General features: G+C 44.7%; 1 protein-coding gene across 1 annotated transcript in view; it reads right to left on the bottom strand.

Annotated features, from left to right (window-relative positions):
* Positions 1–10,771, bottom strand: part of TMC2 (transmembrane channel like 2) — an 84,617-nt gene extending 73,846 nt beyond the window's left edge. Inside the window, exons 1-2 of the mRNA XM_007465381.1 lie at positions 10,738–10,771; positions 10,123–10,170 (exon numbers count right to left, since the gene is read on the bottom strand). Of these exons, the coding sequence (XP_007465443.1) occupies positions 10,123–10,170; positions 10,738–10,771 (82 nt within the window). The remainder of the gene's footprint in view (positions 1–10,122; positions 10,171–10,737) is intronic.
* Positions 10,772–22,170: the final 11,399 nt, after the last annotated feature.

The raw sequence follows: 22,170 nt of genomic DNA, 5'->3' as shown, positions 1-22,170 counted from the left end.
AGCAATGAGAAAATTGGAATTGAAATTAAAAACAAAACATCATTTACATTAGTACCAAAAAATGAAATACTTAGGTATAAATCTAACAAACTATGTAAGGTCTATATGAGGAAAACTACAAAACTTTGATGAAAGAAATCAAATATCTGAATAAATGGAGAGCTATTTTATGTTCATGGATAAGAAGCCTCAATATTATTGAAATGTCAGCTCTTCCCAATTTCATCAATAGATTCAACACAGTCCTAATCAAAATATCAATGAGTCATTTTGTGAATTTTGATAAATTTATTCTAAAGTTTATATGGAATAGCAAAAGATCCAGAATAGCCAACATAAGAGAAGAACAAGGTTGAAGGACTTGACACTACCCAACTTCAAGACTTACTATAAAGCTATAGTAACAAGACAGTGTGATATCATTGAAAGAATAGACAGATAGATCAATGGACCAGAATAGAGAGCCCAGGAATAGACTCACACAAATATAGCTAACTGATCTTTGACAAAGGGGGAAAGGCAATTCACCAAATGGTACTGGAACAACTGGACATCACGTCATATGTCAAGAAAAAAAAAATCTAGACACAGACCTTATACCTTTCACAAAAATAAACTCAAAATGAATCATAGATCTAAATGTAAAATGCAGAACTATAAAATTCCTTGTAGGTAACATAAGAGAAAATCTTAGTGATCTTGGGTTTTGAAAGACTTTTTAGATAAAACACCTAAAGCATGATCTGTGAAAGAAAAATTTGATAAGTTGGACTTTATTAAAATTTAAAAGTTCTGCTCTGCAAAAGACACTGTTAAGAAGAAAATGAAAATACAAGCCATATGCTGGAAGAAAATATTTGTAAAACACATATTCAACAAATAATTTGTACACAAATATACAAAGAACTATTAAAACTCAACAGTAAGAAAAACTCAATAAAAAAAAGTGGACAAAATACCTGAACAGATACTTAACCAAAGAAAATATACAGATGGGAGATAAGCATATGAAAAAATGTTATCACATGTCATCAGGGAACTATGAATTAAAACAAGAAGATACTACGACACAGCTACCAGAAAGACTAAAATTCAGTAGACTAACAGCACCAATTGCTGGTGAGGATGTAGAACGGCCACAGCTATCATTTATTTCTAATAGGAATACAAAATGTACAGCCACTTTGGAAGACAGTTTGGCAGTTTCTTAAAATGCTCAACATAGGTTCACCCTATGATGCAGCAATTGTACTCCTAGATGTTTACCCAAATGAATTGAAAACTTAGGTCCACACAAAATACCTAAAAATGTTTATATCAGCTTTATATTTGCCAAAAATTGGAGGCAACCAAGATGTCCTTCAATGGGTGACTGCCTAAACAAACTGTGATACATACAGACAGTGGAATATTACTCAGTGTTAAAATGCAATGAGCTATCAAGCCATGAAAAAACGTGGCGGAACCGAGACCTCCCTGGCGGTCCAGTGGTTAAGACTCCACGCTTCCACTCCAGGGGACGTGGGTTTGATTCCTGGTGGGGGATCTGTCCCACATGCCATGCAGTGTGGCAAAAAAACAAACAAACAAACATGGAGGAACCTTCAATTCATATTCTTATCATATTCCTAACTGAAAGAAGACAGTTTGAAAAGGCTACATACTATATGATTGCAACCATATGACATTCTGGAAAAGGTAAAACTATGGCGATGATAAAAGATCAGTGGTTGCCAGGAGGGCAGGGGAAAGGGGAGGGACATTTTTAAGGCACATTATTCTGTATGATACTGTAATGGTGGATTTGTTAAAACCCATAGATGTTTTTATACTTCAATTTAAAAAAAAGGAAAAAAAAACCCATAGAATGTACAACACAAGGAGTGAACCCTAACGTAAACTGTAGACTTTAGTTAATAATAATGCATCAATATTGGTTCATCACTTGTAACAAATATAACACACTAATGCAAGATGTTAATAATAGGGAAAGCTGGGGTGAGAGGAGGAAGGAAGATTATATATGGGAACTCTGTATATTCTGTGCAATTTTCCTGTAAATCTAAAATTATTCTAAAAGATAAAATCTATTAAAAAATAAAATCATTGATCAATGAGATGCTCCAAGGGACATCTCAAGGAGAAGTTTCTCTAAAGATGAAAGGAGCTCATTTGATTGGTTTATAAGATATCAATGTGTTTATATAAATTAGATATTCCAAAAAATCGTAGAAATTTGGTAAAAATTTGGCAAATGAACTAGTTTATTATGTCTGGGTTAATAAAAAGAAACATGCCTTCTTTGATTTTTCAGCATTAAATACAACACAAGGTTATACTTTTATTCTATTTTGGTATCCTAAACTTACATAGGTTCATTGATTAAATATGCTAGGGATACTTCTATATAAAGTTTAAGATTATGAAATACATAAATTTGTGCTTAATTAAATTGATTCATCATTCTGAACATTTGATTTCAATAGATTTATGTTTTATAGTATTCCAGCTGCAAGGTTAATTTCCAAGATTTATAGGTATCTTGAAACTTTGGACTGATACTAAATTGAGTTAATGGTATTCATTGGATGCCTAGATCACTTCTAAGTAAGATGAAATTCTGAAACGTTGATTACTAAGCAAGATTTTAAGTTTGTATCCTTTTGCTTCTTTTTTTTTTTTTTGGATGTGGGCCTCTCACTGTTGTGGCCTCTCTCGTTGCAGAGCACAGGCTCCGGACGCGCAGGCTCAGCGGCCATGGTTCACGGGCCCAGCCGCTCCGCGGCATGTGGGATCTTCCCAGACTGGGGCATGAACCCGTGTCCCCTGCATCGGCAGGCAGACTCTCAACCACTGCGCCACCAGGGAAGCCCTGCTTCTTTTTAAAAAATATGCTACCTAGAAGTAATATCTTTGTGTCTGTAAATGAACATGTACATTTCTGTCCCTTTGAAAAATTATGTGTGGGTTGTGTTTGTTTGCAGAAAGTTGTGTTATGTGTACTCATGAGTTCTGCTAGTCTAAAATGCTGATGTGTGACAGCTGACAATTATCCATCTGCCCAGCTTATTCTGTGAGATAGAAGTTCCTTCAGTTAAGGGTTATAATTCAGTGAGACTCTACTATGATTAGTCTTGACAGAAAGGCACAACTTTGTATGCAAAGTAAAAAATGTGTTTTTGTTAAGGGAGAAGGAATAGGTTTGTCCTAAAATGAAATGACAGGCTGTTGCAGAGTGAATGGAGCATGGTGAAAGACAAAACCTGAATGGATATAGAAAATAGCAGAAGGTTCATGAAAAGGGAATTTTACTGGCCTTGGATTATAGATGAGTAAATAATGAGTCTGAGAAGCTATGAAACCTGTTAAAATCCTAATAAAATCTGCAGTTTTGATGGGCTTGTTTCTGTTTATTTTTATAGTTTACTGTTAGTTACCTTCATTTACGATATAAAGCACCCCCCATCCTTTATCTGCCTATATAGCAAAGATTCTGAGTCTTCCCATAATAATTCTTTGTGTTGGTTTTATTATGGCTTTGATTATTTAGGAAAACAAAGCTTCCTCACTTATGAAGTGCTAAGGTTCTTGGTAGGTGATCATGTTACCCTCTAAGTATATTTTTTAAAGTTCTTTTGTCACTTTCAAATGAGTAGCCAAATGTTGTTTCTAAGGCATCCATGATCCTATCTTGTGTTCAAATCTGAAAGCTTTTCTTTTTTGGCCGTGCTGCATGGCTTGCCGGATCTCAGTTCCCCAACCAGGGATTGAACCTGGGCCTCCGCAGTGAAAGTGCCAAGTCCTAACCACTGTATCGCCAGGGAATTCCCATCAAATCTGAAAAATTTTGATTTCATTTTTGTTTCTAAGATTGACTCATAAGTGTAAAATGAAGTAAAATAACTTTCAGAATATCTTTTGTATCTAAAACTTTCTTTGTGATTTCCTAGAGGGCCCTGGGAAGTCACAAAGATTTGTTTTTCCATCTCTTAAAAAAGAAAGGTGCCAGAAGCAGTTAGGATTATTTGATATGTTACTGTTGGAGTTTCATGGGAAGTGGTGTCAAATCAGAAGAGATGCTTAGCCTTTTCTAGGTTAAACTGGTATAGGTCAAATGTTAAATATTTCAGCAATTGTATGCTCTATGGGCTGCTCCTAGAGATTTTTCAATGCCTTTGCTGCCAGGATTGGCTTCTATTTATCAGAGTCCTGATGATGATTTTCTCATGTTAGGCAGCACTATAATTATCAGTCATAATTCAGTTATCATTTAAAATGTTTATTTGATAACAATGTTTTAAAATTTGAATCTAGCATTTTTAAGGCCAGTGCTGTTCAACTGGAGATGAACATCAAACTTACCTATGGAGTTTTATTAACATATGCATACTTAGGACCTACTCCAGATCTACCGAATCTCTTTACTTGATATAGTCTTGATATATTTTTCTTACATGCTTAGTATGTTTTGGTATATTATGTATATGTCTTTTTTTAATTGTTTTATACCTCAAGATATCTTTATCTGTTTAACCATCTTTATAAATCTGATATAATGTTCATTGTCTATAAAGACATGCTTAACTATTATAGACATTCTGTTCAAAACTTTTAGATTGCCTTAATTGTGTTTGTTTTGTTTGCTACAGAAACAACTAAATTTCCTTGTCAATTTCATTACCGTTATGAAATATTTCACTTTTGAAAGTTATCAGTAATAAGTTAACCACAGCCATTTTAAGTTCCTGTTACCTACAGATACTATTTGTTTTACCCCAAAGCTTCCTTGAAACCTCAGCTGTAGGCCAGAGTTTTTGTCTTCATCAAAGGACTGTCTCAGAACCCTGACTGGAAGGACTCTGTTAGGTACTGTTAACAACTAGCAAAGCAGTGAAATGCTTAAGCAGGTTGGTTCTTGAATTCATGTCCTTCAACTAAAGAGACATAAACCATCCTCAAATTACTGGAAGATTGTCCCTACTGGTGACCTCAGGCTGTGGGTTCTTAGGAGCCACCCTGAAGTAGGCAGCCTTTGGATGTATACAGCTGAGCCCAAGATCCACAGAACAAGACCACAGATTGTTACTTTACAACCTGTATTCCTCTGTTTTCTATTCTTTTATCTATCTTCTATCCTCTCACTCACTTAAGGCTACTTTTAACTGTGTTACTTATAATGCCTGTTTCTAATATTGCTGTTTGCATCCTTAATCACTCCTTGGAATGACTAATTCCCAGCTACAATTCACCCATGAACTGGCGAAAAGGAGCCTTGGGAGCCAACCAGCTTCCCTTGGTCCCAGTTCCTTGTAAGAAATCAGTTGGCCAAAACCAGGTCACTGGGTGGCCCTCAATGACTGGTATTGAATCTGGCACAGAAGCCTGCTAGCTACTACCCACAAATTGGACAGGAACTTATTATGTTGGTATACTAATACTGACTCTCAAGATTGCCTTTGACATTACCCAGGCTCCATTTTGGCCCATTGGTTTGTCCTCTAGGAAAAAGAGATCAGCTGATCGTTTCATTGAAAAAGGAGAAAAACTGGCCCTGATTCCAGAACTGAAACCCTAACTACTCTAGGGGAATTCTGGATTTCTTTCTTCTCTCCTCAGGACTCTTCATTTTATACTTTACAAGAGGCCCAGATAGTAGGGTGAACCTTATGATTGAGAGGAAAAAAGCAGTAGGACTCAGGCAATGCCACTAAGGCCGTAGAATATATCTCCTTAGAGGTTCAGAACAGAGCTGCTTTAGATATAATATTGACCTCTCAAGGGTAGTATGAGTTGTTTCAGGGGAAGAATGTTGTACTCACATTCCTGCAGACCTCTCAGAGATCTTTAACATTACTAAAAAGATCCAGGTAGTAAATGAAGATATCATAAAACTGGGTAATATGTCTAATGACCCCATATGTAGTTCTGTGGACACCTCAGGTTGGGCATGAGATCTGTTTTCTTGTTCAGTCTGGGCACTCTTGGCTCCTGGCTGAAAAGTGGGTTATATAAACTCTGGTCATAATCCTCTTAGTATTTGTCTGCATTCCCGTGTTCAGATGTGTGGTCTCCAGAGTTTTGAATTCTATTACACAGCTGCTGTGTGTCAAATGATCCAGCAAAGGGTCATCCATCAAAAAGAACTGGAAAACCTGATACACAGGTTGAAAGGACCACCAGCAGAAACAACTTTTCAGCAGACAATTGACATGCAATTATGACACCTCAAACAGCAGTGAAGATCTGAATTGATACTCTCAGATACTGATAGTCAGTCCTTCAGCTCAGGATGAAGAGTGACCAGAAAGACAAACTGAGAACTGAAGCCATTTCCCCACATTCAGCCTGGACATGGAGAAGCCCAATTACACCTTAGTGTCTATATGAAGATGATGTTGTGCTATGCCTCTGTCTTCATTAGCATGACTTCATTTTACCAGGAAACTCCTGACCAGCAAATGGCTTCATTGCTCATTACAGAATTTTCCCAAAGACCCATCAGCTCTGCAATGGAAAGCATAACAGACTCTAATTTGCTCCCTAAGATTTTTTTCAATGCTTTGCTTCAAAATCCTGGCCTTGCTGTTTATTGTGGATTGTTATATTGTGATTCTTACCCAATCCTAATCAAGCCGTCACTTTGAAAGTCCTATCCTAAATCAAACTTTCATTTCTTAATAAATTCTGACCTACCTTCCCCTCTCTGAGATATTGTCAAGACTTTGCTTGCTGTAAGCAATAAATCGGCTTTGTCTTATCAACAGGCCTGTTGGTGATATTTAGGGAGCCAGCTCTTGACAATAACTTAGATAAACGTATTTTTTTTTAAAAGAAGGAATAAAAGGTGGACTAAAGAAAAAAAGATCTTGGAACTACAGAGAGAGAGTGATGAATTATGGTTGGGATGGTTGGAAATGCTTCACCAAGAACTGATGTTTCCTCTGAGTCTTAAAGGATGAACATGAGTTTGGCAAGAGAAGAAAGGGGTTGAGATAGAGAGGGGTAGTGGTGGTAGTGAGGTGGGGGGATTCTGCGCAAAGTAAACGGGGGCTTGAAGGGCTCCAGTGAAAATGCCAAGAGGTATGGGGCATGGGTGACCAGGGCAGAGTTGAGTCTTGGGTATGGTTGGTGCTGGGGCAGGGAGCATGGAGAGAGGAAGTTGCCCAGAGAGCAGTGCATACCCTTGGGGAGCAGTGGGAAATCTGGAGGGAGAGAGTGTAATACTGGAGCATCGGCCGGATGTGATCTGAATCAAAGGATGATGCTAGCAGCATTGAAGAGGCTGTTGAGGGTGGGGACAGTGGGTCCCAGTCACTGTGGGGCAGACCCTATGAGCATGTTTGCTGTGGTTGCTTCACTTGTTGTGAAGGCAAGAAGAGGCATAAAGCAAGGGTCTGACTCCACCATTAATAATCTCCATGTCTTTGGAACTTGGTTTCCAATTGCTGCGATGACTGCAGGGTCTGATGAGACACCTGGTGTAAGTACACTGAAAAGTACTGAGTGCTAGTTACAGACTCAAAGACAGGTGATCGCATGTGTGGCAGGGTAGGTTTTCTTCACCCACTCCTACCCTAACGTCTTCTCCTTCTCACCTTCTATGGGATGAGGGTTTTGGTAAGACAATGTAACAACAAATTATTTAAGTGTGATAGTAGCTCATCCAAGTTAGGAGGCTGTTCAGCATTAGCCATGAAAAATGGGTTTGTCCTACAGATGCTCTTTCCCATAGTCTGAAAGGCTTTGGCCAGAAACAAATCTACTTCCTCCAAAGACATGGGAGCAAGTGTGAAAAAGTGTGTGCCACCACAGCTGTGATCCCAGGGAAGAGCTCTAGAACTGAGCTAGGCTCTCAGAGAGGGCAGAGGAACAGAGAGGGTGGGCAAGGCATTAAGGAGAAGGGTCTCATGGTCATCAAAGACCAGTTCCACATTGCTTGACAAGACTGAGTAAGAAAGTCAGTATACGTTTGCATCCTCTTCTGAACTGTGTATCCTCAGTCAGCTAAGAAACAGTTTTCTCTTTGGTAATGAACTGTACCAGGCATTCTTCCAAGCACCGTAGATGTAACTTGGTGGTTTACATATTTTTTCCAAGCTGTAATTCCTGTTGTAATCTCATTTCCCAACTGAATGGAATTCATGTGGAATGTGGAAAGCAAACCAGAATTTGTCTTTCAATCTTCCCCAACCTCTTTTACACAGAAAGCAAGCTGCTTTTTTAGTTTTTCTTTCATAGTCAGTTTTCAATAGACTCCACGTAATGCATAATTTAGGAGCTAGGAAGGCAGCTGTCACATTAGGAAGACTTCCAAGCCCCGAATGCACTCGTTTACACTTAAAGCCTTCCTCACGTTTATGCACCTGACTCAAGTCAGAAAATTCAGAGCGAAAAATAGGCTGAAAGGAAAATAGAGAAGCTGGAAGACACAGTGGGTCTGGCTCACCCTCCACCTCTTAGCAGTTAAGTATGTTCACCAAATGATACAAGAGGAAGGAGAATTCTGATCCTCCTTTTCAACTAATGGAATAAAAAATTGTAATTATTTTGAGAAACAAACTTTGTATTCTCAGACATTTTTTTCCTTCTTGTAGAACATAAGCTGAAGGTATAGGATTTAGGTCCCTCAGAGGTGACTCCACAGGAGATTTAAAATGGAAATCTTTATGTAATTGTGTTCCAGTTCATTTAATGGATTCGCATTATTGAACTTCACTGCATCCCTTGACCATTTGGGTCCCTGAAGTTAAAATTTTGACTCACTTCCTCTTTTCTATGCAGAAGGGAAGATGGCAAGCGGGGGGAGGTGTGTGTACGTGGTATATTTCAGTAGAAAAAGGTTTGTGTTTTAATCAAAATAACTTTCCATTTCAGTCCTGCTCAAGGACCATTCGCCCACAGGTGACCCCCACAAGGCCCACCCCTTCAGGGGTGGCGGAGGGGGAGTCAAGATGGGTGCAGATGGGATAGCAACTGGAAGACAGCAGGGAAATGGAATGTGGAGGACCAGATCCGAGCATCCTACACACACAGTGTCACCAAGGGAGCTGACCCTCCTCGAGGACAGGTCCTTGTCCAGCCCCACTGAGCACCGTGCACTTTTTCACACTCACTCCCAAGACTCTAGAGAGATGTGAGGACTGGATGTGGAGGCAGGTGGGGTGGGGAGGAGGGACAGTGGCCATGGGGCAGCTCTGGGCATAGGAAGGAGTGTTGAGATGCCAGTGGTGCCTCCATGGCTCCTCCCACCTGCCCAAGAGCCCTGGCTCCCCTGCACATCTTGCTCTTGGGTGCCCCCTCAACCCCCACATCACGGGGCTGCTTCACCAAGGGCTCAGGACCCTAGCAGTGGGGGAGCAGTTGGTGTGCAAGAGGAAGGGCCGGGCAGAGGAGGCAGATGGGGTGGATCCTGGGGCCAGCTCCTCCATGTACCGTGTGCCAGCATGGGGCCAGGACAAGTCCCTCTCAGAATGAGGTAAGAGGATCTCTCCCAGCACCCCCACCCCCACCAAGAAGTCCATCACCTCCTGAGATTCTGCTTCCTCACCTATAAGCAGGGCCCTGCCTGGGATGCGAGGAGGAGAGAAGGGCACCATAACCACATGTCTCCTGACCTGAAGTGCAGGATGCCCGACCTGTTCATGTGGCTCCTGCCCTCCTGGAAGTGGACAGTCTTCCCCGTTACTTCCGCTGGCTCTTCAGCGCCTTGTGGAGCAGGTCGCCCCTCCAGGTGAAGCCTTCACTGGCTCACAGACGAGCTGCGTCTGCAATCCCGATGGGAAGGCAACCCACCACTGCTGGTATTTTGTGGAGGGTAAGGGTGTGCCCTCTGAAGTCAGGTGGCCTGCATGTGAGCTCTGGCTCCCCCTCCTAGCAGCTTCCTGGGACGGAGGCCTGGCATCCCAGGCTGGTGAATGTTCACTGCTCCCTGAGGCTCAGCTCAGCGTCACTAACTCTGGGCCTCTCCCTTGACTCCTGTGGCTGAGCAGCACCCAGCCTCCTCAGTTACTGGGAGGGCTCCTTACGGTGAAAGGGAGGGAGGGAAGGAAGCAGGAGAATGGAAGAGAAGGCTGGTGGCTGGCTGGGCCTTGGGGCTCCCCAGGACACCTCACCCCATCTCACCTGTGCCGGGAGAGCTGCTCTTCGCGCGCTCTCTCGCGCCACCTCCTCCTGTAAGAGATGCAACAGGGATGACCCACTGACCTCTGGAAAGTCCCCTTCCCTGCACTGCCCCATCTCACTGTGGGGACCCTCAGAGGGTTTACAGCACCTCAGAGGGAACCAGGCTCCAGCTATTTAACTCAACAAGCTCCAGAGTTCCCAGTCCTGACATTTCTTTGATACCCTGGAAAGTCATGAGGTCAGAATATCTCCACAACCCCAGACAGACAGAGAGACAGAGAAATCTGTGGAAGGGATTGCTAAGGAAAGGTGACTCTAACCAAGACAGGGGTGGCTGAAAGAGCTCCGCGGGCTCTGATGGCTTCTGTCGCTCAGTGTTAATGCAGGCACAGGACAGGTTGTTTTTAATCCCTCCAACAGCCCTGCAAAGGAGCCATGGCTGCCTTCATTTCATAGATGAGGCAGGGAGAGCTTGGATAATCAGACTGAGGCTGCTCAGCCAGCAAGTGGCAGGCCCTGCACTCAAACCTGTGTCCCTGAGCCTCGAAGGCTCTGCTTCCCCATCCCCTGCTGCCCAGGAAACCTGGGAGTGGGCAGAGATGAGGATAAACTCACCTTCCTCCCCAAGGCCCTTTAGCTGGCAGCTCATGGTCTGCAGGGCTCGCTTGGCCCCCAGGCTGGCTCACAAGGCTCGCTCATCCACACACACCTTCGGCCCAGGGTGTTTTGAGACCCTCATGGTGGCCGGCCTCCTTTCCTGGCAGCCAGTGTACCTTGGCTTGTTTGAGATTGAATGTGGAGGCGGGTGAAGTTTGGGAGAGAGGCAGAGCAGGAGGCGGTGAGTTCCCAGCCCTTCAATCCAGCTGCACACTCCTCCGCTCAGGTTTCCCGGCAAAGGGGCGGTGTGGCCTCACGTTTCAGGCATCACTTACACACGGAGGGGCCCTGGAGGGGCCAGAAGCTGCTGGCTCATGTCCCGGCAATGATGCCACTTGCACTCCAGCCAGGGGAGGTGTGAGGATCATCCCAGGGTTCTTTCCTTCTATCTTGAGTCACTGGTTGGAACAGACACCAGGGAAATTCTAGGATGTTTGTGAAAGTTCTCATCAGGACTTCTATTTAAAATGCAGATTCCCAGGGCTACCACTGGGCATTCACATGAGTCCTGGTCTGAATCCTGATGCAGGAGTCCTGAGCCCACTTTGATGAACTGTTCCTGCTCCCACTATACCTGCTCACTCGCCAGCTCTTCCCACTGCTGCCTGGCTTCAAAAAAGGCAGATATGGCTGCAATGAAAACCATGACCAGACTTTCAGAGGAACGGTCTGAAAGGTAATCACAGCCCTCAGTGTCCCCTGTTCTTAACCTGGGTTCCCTGGCACTCTGAGCGTCATGGATGGAATTTTGTGGGTCTGTGAACTGGAATGGGGGAAAACATTACATCTTCATGTTTTCTAGTCTTTAACTGAAATTTAGCATTTCCCTCAAAAAATGTGTGACTTTGTCCCCAGTAGGAGTCATGGACATTTTCTTTTCTTTTTTTAACTGAAATATAGTTGATGTACAATATTATATGTTACAGGTGCACAATACACTGATTCACAATTTTAAAGGTTATGCTCCACTTATATTTATTGTAAAATATTGGCTATATTTCCTGTGTTGTACAATATTTCCTTGTAGCTCATTTTATATACAGTAGTTTGTACTGCTTAATCCCCTACCCTTATATTGCCCCTCCCCACTTCCCTCTCCACACTGGTAACCACTAATTTGTTCTCTATATCTGTGAGTCTGTTTCTTTTTCTGTTATATTCACATTTGTTGTGTTTTTTAGATTCCACATATAAGTGATATCATATATCTGACTTATATATATTTCTGTTCGACTTATTTCACTTAGCATCCCTCCAAGTCCATCCATGTTGCTGCAAATGGCAAAATTTCATTTGTTTTATGGCTGAGTAGTATTCTGTTGTATATATATATATATATATATACCACATCTTCTTTATCCATACATCTGTTGTTGGACACTTAGGTTACTTTCATACCTTGGCAGTTGTAAATAATGCTGTGATGGACATTGGGGTGCATGTATCTTTTTGAATTAGAGTTTTTGTTTCTTTAAGATAAATACCCAGGAGTGGAATTGCTGGGTCATATGGTAGTTTTATTTTTAGTTTTTTGGGAAACCTCCATACTGTTTTCCACAGTGGCTGCACCAATTTACATTCTCACCGACAGTGTATGAGGGTTCCCTTTTTTCCACATCCTTGCCAACGTTTGTTGTTTATATTCTTTTGATGATACCCATTTTGACAGGTGTGAAAGTGATATCTCATGGTGATTTGATTTGCATTTCCCTGAGGATTAGCGATGCTGAGCATCTTTTCATGTGCCTGTTGGCCATCTGCATGTCCTCTTTGGAAACATGTCTGTTCAGGTCTTCTGTCCATTTTTTAATCGAGTTATTTGTTTTGTTGTTGTTGAGTTGTATGAGCAGTTTATATATTTTGGATATTAACCCCTTATCAGTCATATCATTTGGAAATATTTTCTCCCATTCTGTAGTTTGTCTTTTCATTTTGTTGATGGTTTCCTTTGCTGTGCAAAAGGTTTTAAGTTTAATTAGGTCCCATTTGTTTAGTTTTTTTTTTCTTATTTCCTCTGCTTTAAGAGACAGATCTAAAAAAATATTGCTATGATTTATGTCAGAGTGTTCTGCCTATGTTTTCCACTAGGAGTTTTATGGTTTCTGGTCTTATATTTAGATCTTTAATCCATTTTGAGTTTATTTTTGCATGTGGTGTTAGAGAAAGTTCTAATTTCATTCTTTTACATGTAGCTGTCCAGTTTTCCCAGCACCACTTTGAGAAATAAAATATTGCCTGCCATATCAATAAACAAAGGATGTCACAGTCATCAGTGATTGTAGCCCTCCAACGCTGAGCTCGTGAGTCCTGAGGGAACTCAGGAAAGAAACAAAGAATACCTGCCATCTAGCAGCCATCAGACTGCAGCCACTCCCAACAGTGAGCCTGAGGGAACTCAGGATGAGAAAACACAGGATACTGGCCCCAGATAGCTGAGGTGCATATCAAAGGAATGATTTCAGTCAGCCCAGACTCTTGCATCTTCCCCTACATAGAAAAGCACTAAGTTCCTTAACTTGAGATATCTGGTTTTCTTTAATTAACAATAATCTTTAGATGCTCAGACTACCTGACCTTTGTTGCAAAACTCCTATATATTCTGGCAAACACCCCTTCCCCACCCCACCTCCTCAGAGCAATTTTCTCAAGGTTACTTGAGATGCTGCCTCCGGGCTTGAAGTCCTCATTATGTCTGCCGCATAAAACATAACTTTTAGTCTACTGCCATACCACCCTGAATGCATCCGATCTCATCTGATCTTGGAAGCTAAGCAGGGTCGGGCCTGGTTAGTACATGGATGGGAAACAGGGCAGAGAGCCAGGCTTTGTCTCCTGAGGACACTTTAAGATAACAGTCATGGCAGGAACAGAGAGGAGCTAAACCCTGTTTCAGTAAAGGATCAAGAGGTCACATATTCCCCATCCTGGGGCAAGGGAGACATTGCACATGTGCAGGAAGGCTCCTCAGGGGTTAAAAAGGAGGGGACACCACCCCAGAATAGGTGATACCATCCCATAGGCCTCTAGGCTGTAATCCATCTTGGAAAAAAGTTGTGCACACATGTTGGGGAGGGTCCTAGGGCAGGGCAGGTGTGGAAACAGAAACCAGATAATTGGCCAAAGGTAAACAAAGACCCAGAAGAACTGCCCTGTATGAATGACTTAATCGCCTCTTTACTGCACTCCTCCTTCTTAGGGAGGATGACGCCCACACCCTTTCTCTGCAAGTGTGCATCTCTGCCTTGCTTCTGTCTTAACTAAACAGTTTCTCTGTGTGCTCTCCCACTTGTGCTGTGTCTCTAATAATAAACTTTATACCTGTTTTTACATTTTTTGCCTCCTTGAGAAATGCATTTTTCAATGGGGGCAAGGGCCAGGGGAATTTTGCTTCTAGCCTCTAGCCCCTGGTGGACTAGTGGCTAGGATTCCTGGTTTTCATCCAGGCTGCCCAGGTCCAATTCCTGGGCAGGGGACTAAGATCTCACTTCAAGCCACTGCTCATTGCTGTCTCTCCAAGATCACACATGTTATTTATCCTTCCTGAGCCTCTGTTTCCTCATCTGGAAAATGGGGATAAGAAGACCCCTTCTGGGACTTGTGAGGGATAAATGGATGAAGACAGGTAAAGGAGCCTGCACAGGCCAGAGAACTCCAGTAGATGGAGAGCACGTCCCACTGCCCACACATGGGAGGTGTCTGCTTCATGCTCTGGGCCCTACTGGGTCTTGTTTACCTCACCTCACTCCACGTTCTCTATCCATGCCCTCTGTGCCCTTGGCAACTGTGCAAAAAGGGCTTATCTCTTCCTTGTTATAGGAAGATCCCAAGGCCAGTGCCAGGTTAGCCAAGAAACTCTTCTCACCTGTCAGCAGGGAAGCACCTGGACTCAACCCAAGCCAGAGTCCAAGAACAGCTCTTGCAAAAATCTGCAGCCAAGCCCAGTCAGAGTGGCTTCTCCACTTTGAAGTGATGTTTCTTAGGCTGTGGGTAGCATTCTTCCCAAGCAGGGGAGAACCTTGTTAGAGCAGGTGGAGCCACACCAGGGAGTCTTGGGGCCACCTGCAGTCCACCTCCTGCTGCTTCTGCTGCATGGGCTTCATGTCCCACCATATTGAGTTCTCCTTGTCTTCCTCCTGCTAGAGGACAGCGGAGTTCTTGCGGACATGAGTCCAATACCTCCAGGGATGGGGAGCTCACTCCCTCTTTAAGCTGCTCTTTTCACTCACATGCACACTGGCTTTAGGGAGAGTTCATTCTGGTGCCTATTTCTGAAAGCGTCACAGACACAGAAGGCTCATCACCGAAAGCACGCAGAGTGCTCCTTCCCAGGGGGTCAGCCACACCCACAAGTTTTGGTCATCTGCATCCATCCAAACCAGTCCCTGAAGCTGAATCCAGCCTCTGTACCCTGATGCTAAATTAAATCTCGGAGACAGAATTTTGGGTGGAGTAGAAAAGAATAGCTTTATTGCTTTGCCAGGCAAAGGGGGCCACAGCGGGCCAATGCCCTCAAAACTGCGTGTCCCCACTTGGAGAGGGTAGTGAGAAATTTTATAGTAATGGTTCAAAGAGGGCGCGATCAGCTTGTGGACATTATTCTGATTGGCTGGTGGTGAGGTAAGTGAGAGTCAGCATCATCAACCTTCTGGTTCCAACCCGTCTGGGGTCTACGTGGATGTGGGCAGCACACCTTTGTTAACCGTTAACGTCTATCACCTGGTGGGGGTGTCAGTATCTGGGAAACAGCTCACAGATATTGTGTCTCCCCTGATGGGGCACCAGGACCCTGTCCCAAGGCTGCACTGTTGTTTCTCTTGACTGTTTGTTCCTCCCTGGTCTCCCTCCCTTCCCTAATTAACAACTGCTTGAATCTGCTCCTTGGAACTCAGGGAAGGTCATGGAGGCTGAATGAAGCCTCTTTCCTGTAATCAAAGAAGTGGGGGACACAGAAGGGCTTTGTGCCCAGGAACCCCACAGGCCCTGCTCGGTGTCACCCCCAACCCACTTGCCACAACTCTTTGATTGCACTGGCCACACTTGGCGACTTGAATCTCTCTCCCTCCCCTGTGTTCCCGCAAGTGTGAGGCAGCCCTTGACCCTCCACAATGCTAGAAAAAAGGAGGTACCCCGTCTTGTTTGTGGGGAGGGATCAGGGGACCCCCCAGGAAGCGGCACGCTGAATTGAGTTTTAAACGTGAGGAAAGCACCTTGGGCTGAGGTGACAGCAAGGACAGGGCAAGAAGTCTGCCACGTGTCCTTTGGTGGTGTTGCTGGGTAAGTGTGAGGTGAGGCCGGGAGGAAGGCGAGGCTGCTGGGCAGGCTGGGCAGACTGTGGAGGAGACTGGCAATCATGTCTCAAGGATACAGCACCCTGAAGGGCTTTGATCAAGGGCACAAGGCTCTCAGAGGGTTAGAAGCAGGTGAGTCATATAACCTCTGACGCCGAGTCACTTAATTCTAAAAGTTTTGCCATCCTTGAGGAAATGCAGCCGTTGGATATGCAGTGTCTGAAAATAATATCCGACTCCAGCCACCAGCAGGAGAGAATAGGCATCCTGCCTGGTGGCCTCTGGTAGTTGCAGGGCAGGTGGGGCAGCCATGGCTGTGGAAGATCTTTCCAGGTTTCTGGCTTGGGTATTATAGTTACACTGCTGTCCACATTCTTTATACTCCTTTCCTGTGGAGATTCTGAGTCCACTTGGGATGGCCAGCATTTTGCCAGATGTCTGATTCTGGCTTATATTCTCCTTGCATCTTTGCCACTTCCCCAGGACGGTGGGTACACGAGGACTCAGGCACACAACTCCACTGGCCTAGGTTGCAGGTTTCTTCAGAGTATGAGGAGGTGGTGTACCTGATAACATCCCAAGAAGCCCTGTAAGAAGACAAGCTCTGCTCCTTACCTGGGAAGACGCAGCAAGGCAGAGGTCAACACTCCATCCACGGGAAGGAACTGCACCCCGAATTGTCACATGGAGGCTGGTGTCTGAGGAGATCCTTCGAGCCTCTGGGAGGATTCCTTCTCTCTTTTGCCCTTGAGTTTTGCCTCAAGAGTTGCCTTTTCTTTGTGGTGATTTCACCATGACTATAAGGTGAAATCTCTTGATTTCACATATTTGCAACTTTTAAGAAAAGCAATCTACTTTGAGGACAGTTAGACCAAATCAGGGGGTGCAAAAACACATCTTTTAACTTTTCATAAAATATTCTTTTTCTTTTTTTTTCATTGTGCTCAACACAGGATCTAGCTAATTAATACTTGAGTTACATTTATCCGACATTCAACCCAACATAAATAAACATTGCTCTGAAGAGTAATAATGTTGGAGTGGTATTTTATCACGATGGTGAATATTTCCATTGATAAGGTTAAGGGTGGTAAGCTCTGTAGTAATTCTCTTTCATGGGTGTGGCTCGATCTGAGAAAACAAAATCCTAAAATCCAACGCAACGACAACAAAATGACGTGCGATTTCAACAAAAGTCACAGGCATCCAAATCTGATGGTCCTTTTGTCTCAAAGCCCCTCATTAATGGGGAAACTTCTTGGATCACCTTGTTAATTTAGCTCCTCAATTAAAAAAACATACCTCTATATAATTAGCTATGGGTATCTGCTTACAAACATCCAGTGTCCCTCACAGGATGTTGTAAACCAGCACAATGGAGAGGATCCAGTGACAGGAGAGAACGCCCTCCCTGGATAAGGTGAGCTGGCTGGTGGCCGGATGCTTACCTTCCAGCTACTAAGGTGCACCAAAGAGCCTGCTGCGGGGAAGTTTGTGGTGCAGGGTAGCAGCGGGACCATAGAGATCCGGACAGCAGCCATGTTTCCCTGCAAGCTCGGGGGCATGTATTAAGAACAGGCTGATTCTAAGGCTCCTTTGGGCAGGCTCTTGGTTCCTCAACTTTCCTAGATCAGTACTGAGGGTCGTGCAGAGCCCTGAAAGTGTTCGCAAAGATTTGCTGTGTTGTGTCTGCCATTCTGGGCTCTTAGTCAGGAAGGGAGACCCACACCCAGGTATTTGGGACCTCAGGGAGCACTACTCCCAGGGAGAGGATGATTCTGGCCAGATAGAAGCCGAGCAGATCAAGAGACCTGGCTGGGCATGACCCATGGCCCACGAAGAATACTGCAGCCAGGCTGTGTATGGGGCCATGGGCTTTATGCGCTTGCTTCTTTCCCCTCCACCCCAGGAATCAGTCAGGCAGAGAGCTGGGAGCCAGGACTCCAAGGCCCTGTTACTTCTGCCCGTAGGGGATAAGGACAATTAATAACTGGAATGCTCCTCACAAGCAAGCCATTTACAGATGTCACCTGAATCAGACAGGTGACAAATCCCTCTTCAGTCCCCATTATATACATAGGACATAAACAGGATACTCCATTTCTTCATCTGTTTGGTGGAGGTAATTCTGCTACGAGTCCTACAAGGGTGCTTTGGGGATAGAGGGAGTAATGTGGCTATAACAGGAACACCCCGAAGCCCTGAAGAGTTCAGAGGAGTCCCCTCACTCACAGCCCCACTTTTAGCAGAGCAGACCAGGGGCCCTTTCCTCTGCTCCTTGATGCACCTGCTGCAGTGCTCTTTACCACGGCGGCAGAGAGGTCAAATTTGCCCCACTGCTGCCCACCTCTGGTCTGTGCTGTGCTCCCTCGGGGCCATGTGGCTCTGGGAGCAGGGTGGCTTCTCCTGCATCCCCCAGAGCAGCACTAAACCCAGGACATGGTGTGCAATCACCTGTCATCAGCAGCTTGCGGATAACCAGGTGTGGTTGTAGCAGAGCCCTGGGCAGGAAATCCCAAACAGGGACAACTTAACAGCTTGAAGCTCCTTGGCTGCTTGTGCCCTGCCCTGCTCCCCCAAGTTTTTGAATGCCGCCTGCCATGTTGTTTCTAGAGTTCAATCCTCTGGCACGATGCCTCTCATCTGATAAACTAGACTGTCAAGTTGATCATGCACAGAGTGGGGTAGAGAAAAAGACCTTTACTGAGCTGTATATTTCCCATGGTTTAAGATCCCTGGGAAACTACCAGCCATGTGGTTGGAATGCTGCTTGGTGAGCAGGGACCATGGGAAGGAACCAGAAAGGGTGCAGGGGGCTTCACTTGTTGAGATGCATGTATCTGTCAGTGATACTACTTACCTGCCTCAGTGATTTGGGTAAACTCTCATGAGTCCTCACTCTTTTGATGTTTGTCTTTATTGTCTGCGGGTTCTTGGCTATCTTTATATTTAACCTTGAGTTACTGAAAAGCCATGTGGAAGCTTTCTGCCCATGGGCAAGCCTTGCTGATGGGGGGCCTCACTTTAGGACAGGGTTTCTCAACCCGAGCATTATTGACATTTAGGACCAGATAATTCTTTTTGTGGGAGCTGTCCTGTGACTTGAAGATGTTAAGCAGTTCCCTGGCCCCTATCCATTAGATACGCATTAACCCCCAGCCCCCTCCTCAGGTGAGACGACCAACAGGGTCTCCAGGTACTGCCAAGTGTCCCCTGGGGGCAAAAATGCCATGGGGTTGAGAGTCACTGTTTAGGCTGATGAGGTAGGGATAAGAAACACCCACTCAGCGTTTGTGTGCTTTTTCTTTCCCAGAGAGAAATCGTCCCATCTCCTGCCTGAGGAAAACAAGCTTTGCCGCCAGTGTTTGCGAAGCCGAGGAAGAGGAGGCCGAGAGCCCCCCTCTTCAGTATGTTGGTTTTTACTCAATTCTCCTGTCTCCTGTGCACCTCATCTTGCCCTCAGTACAGAGCTTCTCATTTCGTCAGCCTTTCCAGAGTCAATGCTGAATCTTCTTCAGGAGTCGGGGAGAGGAACTGGGGTCTAAGGTTCTAACTTTTTGTTTGTTTGTTTGTTTTTTAATATAGGCTTTATCAAAAAATAACAGCTTTACCAAAAAATTCACCTGTTTAAAGTGTACAATTCAGTGGTTTTTAGTACATTCACACAACATTTATCTCTGGTTTTTGGAGGTGACTGCTTCATTAAGTTTTTCTAATTTGGTGCTGACTGTGATTATAGTTTACACTTGCTCTGTGGTAACCCTTTTCTGGTGAAAGATCTGTAAGCCCGTGTGCCCCAAGTCCAGAAGGAGGGAGGGGGCAGAGCCAGCTTGCAGAAAGTTTGAGCCTTGTTTGGGGTTTCGTCTCCCCTTTGTTCAGGAACACGGCCCGACTCCCACCCCTTGGCACCTTGCAGAGGGCTCACCGCCAGCTGGTCCCCTCCTGGCTGTTTGGTCGGGCTTGTAAAAGTTGGGACAGGGGGGCCACCAAGGCAAAAACTGGGGACTGGGTCGGTGGCCATTGGCACTTAGCCTCTGGGTGTGGGGTAGGGGTAGGGTGGCATAGATCTTAGTCTCTGGAGCCGAAGGTCAGGACTTAGACCTTGGGTCAAAAGTTCCGAATTCAGGTTCTGGGGTGAACAATTCGGGAGTCCTGAGGGAACAGAGGGACCCTAGACGCTGGAGGGAGAGCCGGGACTAAGCATAGGGAGTGGTTACCGGGGATCCAGGTGGACTTTGGGAGGGAGACTCAGTGTCTAAATCGGGACCGGGGAACTTGGCCTCTGGGACCAGCTGTGCGCAGGATGTCCCCTAAAAGGCCCTGAGAGCTCCGCGGACACCCCGGGAGGTTCCCAGGTCAAACCCGGCGCTCTCCATCCTTAGAATAGGGGCCAGGAAGGGACCAGGTGAGGGAGGCCCTTAGTCCGCGGCCCTAGGGAAGCCGGGGGAGGGGCTGAAAGGCCGCGCATTCTCCCCTGCGGTTCCGGCCGCTCTCCCACCCCAGCGGACCGGAGAAATTGCGCCTGGGTCCTGGCGGAGGTCGGACGCCCCCTGCCGGCCAATCCGGGACTTGGCCTTTGCGGCAACCCTGGGACAGACTGGGGCCCGAACCAGAAAGAGCCTCTGCAGGGGCAAGGCGAGCCTTAGTGGGCCTTGGCGCCGGGAGACTCTACCAGTGTTTGTTATATGTGCAAACAAATTCGAAATCACGCGTTCCTTGCCAAGGTAAGAATTAGAACAACTTTACATGAATCTAAGCAGTATAATTAAAAGAGGCTCAGATCTTTGATCTCAAAAGTAACTTCTTGTGAATTAGAGCGTACACAAATGTAACCAAGCAGTTTAGTTAAAATGAAAACTAAGCTATATTGATTTCTTATAGTGAGCTAGAAGCACATTAGCTCAGAAATGCAAATTAAGAAATTAGCTCAGAAACACACAGTCACCTCAAAAGTACTATCTTTGTGCAAATTAGAGCAAATTAAGTAGGTTAAGTGAAAACAGTGTTAATCACACACTTATATGTAAAGTAAATCAAAAGTGCCTTATTATGTTGTTAGTGAAAATAAAGATGAAACTAAACTATGTGTACAAATAAGCAGTAGGTCTGCAAACAAACAGTATGTTTGTTAACAAGCTAAGAATCAGACCTTCCCCTCTAAGGAAACTTCTAATGGTTAGAGAGAGCAAATAAGAATGAGTTAGAACAAATTTAGATAAATCTAAGCAGTATTAGGGAATATGTCATTATTCTTTAACTTACATTGTGAGGAATTAGAATAAATATAGTCAATACTAAGCATTTTAGGTGAAATCAAGCTCAAAATCACTCATTCATTTCAAATGAAACTTCTTATTCCTCCTTAGAGATATTCATATGTAACAGTTGATATTAAAACAAATACAGACTCAAGTGTTCCCAAAAGGACCTTCTTAGGGTAACTTAGAGTGTATTTAAGAGGTTATGTGAAATCAAGCTCGAAATCATTCATTCATTTCAAACAGCTTCAGAAGTACTTTGTAAATTTTACATATGCAAACAAGCTCAGAAAACACATTCATCTCAAAATTTTCCGCTTTCCTCAATCACTAGGGGGAGCTCCTCAGGCCTGGCACAAAGACCCCTCTTTTCCTCATGACAGACCGAAGCTGATTTGACTGAGACCACCAGTAACTATGTCCCTACTTCCCCCTCCAGAGGCTGAGTCCATATTGCGGCTCCAGAGACGAAGTCTTAATCTCCAATTTCAGAGGCTAAGACCCCACTCCTCACACCAGAAGCTAAAGACCCCACTTCTCCAACCAGAGGCTAAGTTTCCACCACACACCCCACTGGCTAGGTCCACATGACCCCTTACAGAGGCTGATGGGTCCCAGTTTGGGCTGCAGCAGTCACCTGGTGCCACAGAGACTACATCCTGCTTCCCTCACTGGAGTCTAAGTCTCTGCTTCTTGATCCAAAAGCTAAGTCTTCAGAGCTCTCCTCAAAGGTGAGGTCCACACTCCCCTCTCTAGAGGCTGAGTCTGGATTTTGGCTCCATAGGCAGTACCTACCTCTCACATGAGAGGCCGTGCCCCTGCTTTCTTTCCAGAGGATGAGAACC

Source organism: Lipotes vexillifer, unplaced genomic scaffold (genome assembly GCF_000442215.2).
Source record: "Lipotes vexillifer unplaced genomic scaffold, Lipotes_vexillifer_v1.1 scaffold875, whole genome shotgun sequence".
NCBI classification, from domain to species: domain Eukaryota; kingdom Metazoa; phylum Chordata; class Mammalia; order Artiodactyla; family Lipotidae; genus Lipotes; species Lipotes vexillifer.
This window is presented reverse-complemented; position numbering and strand designations above follow the sequence as displayed.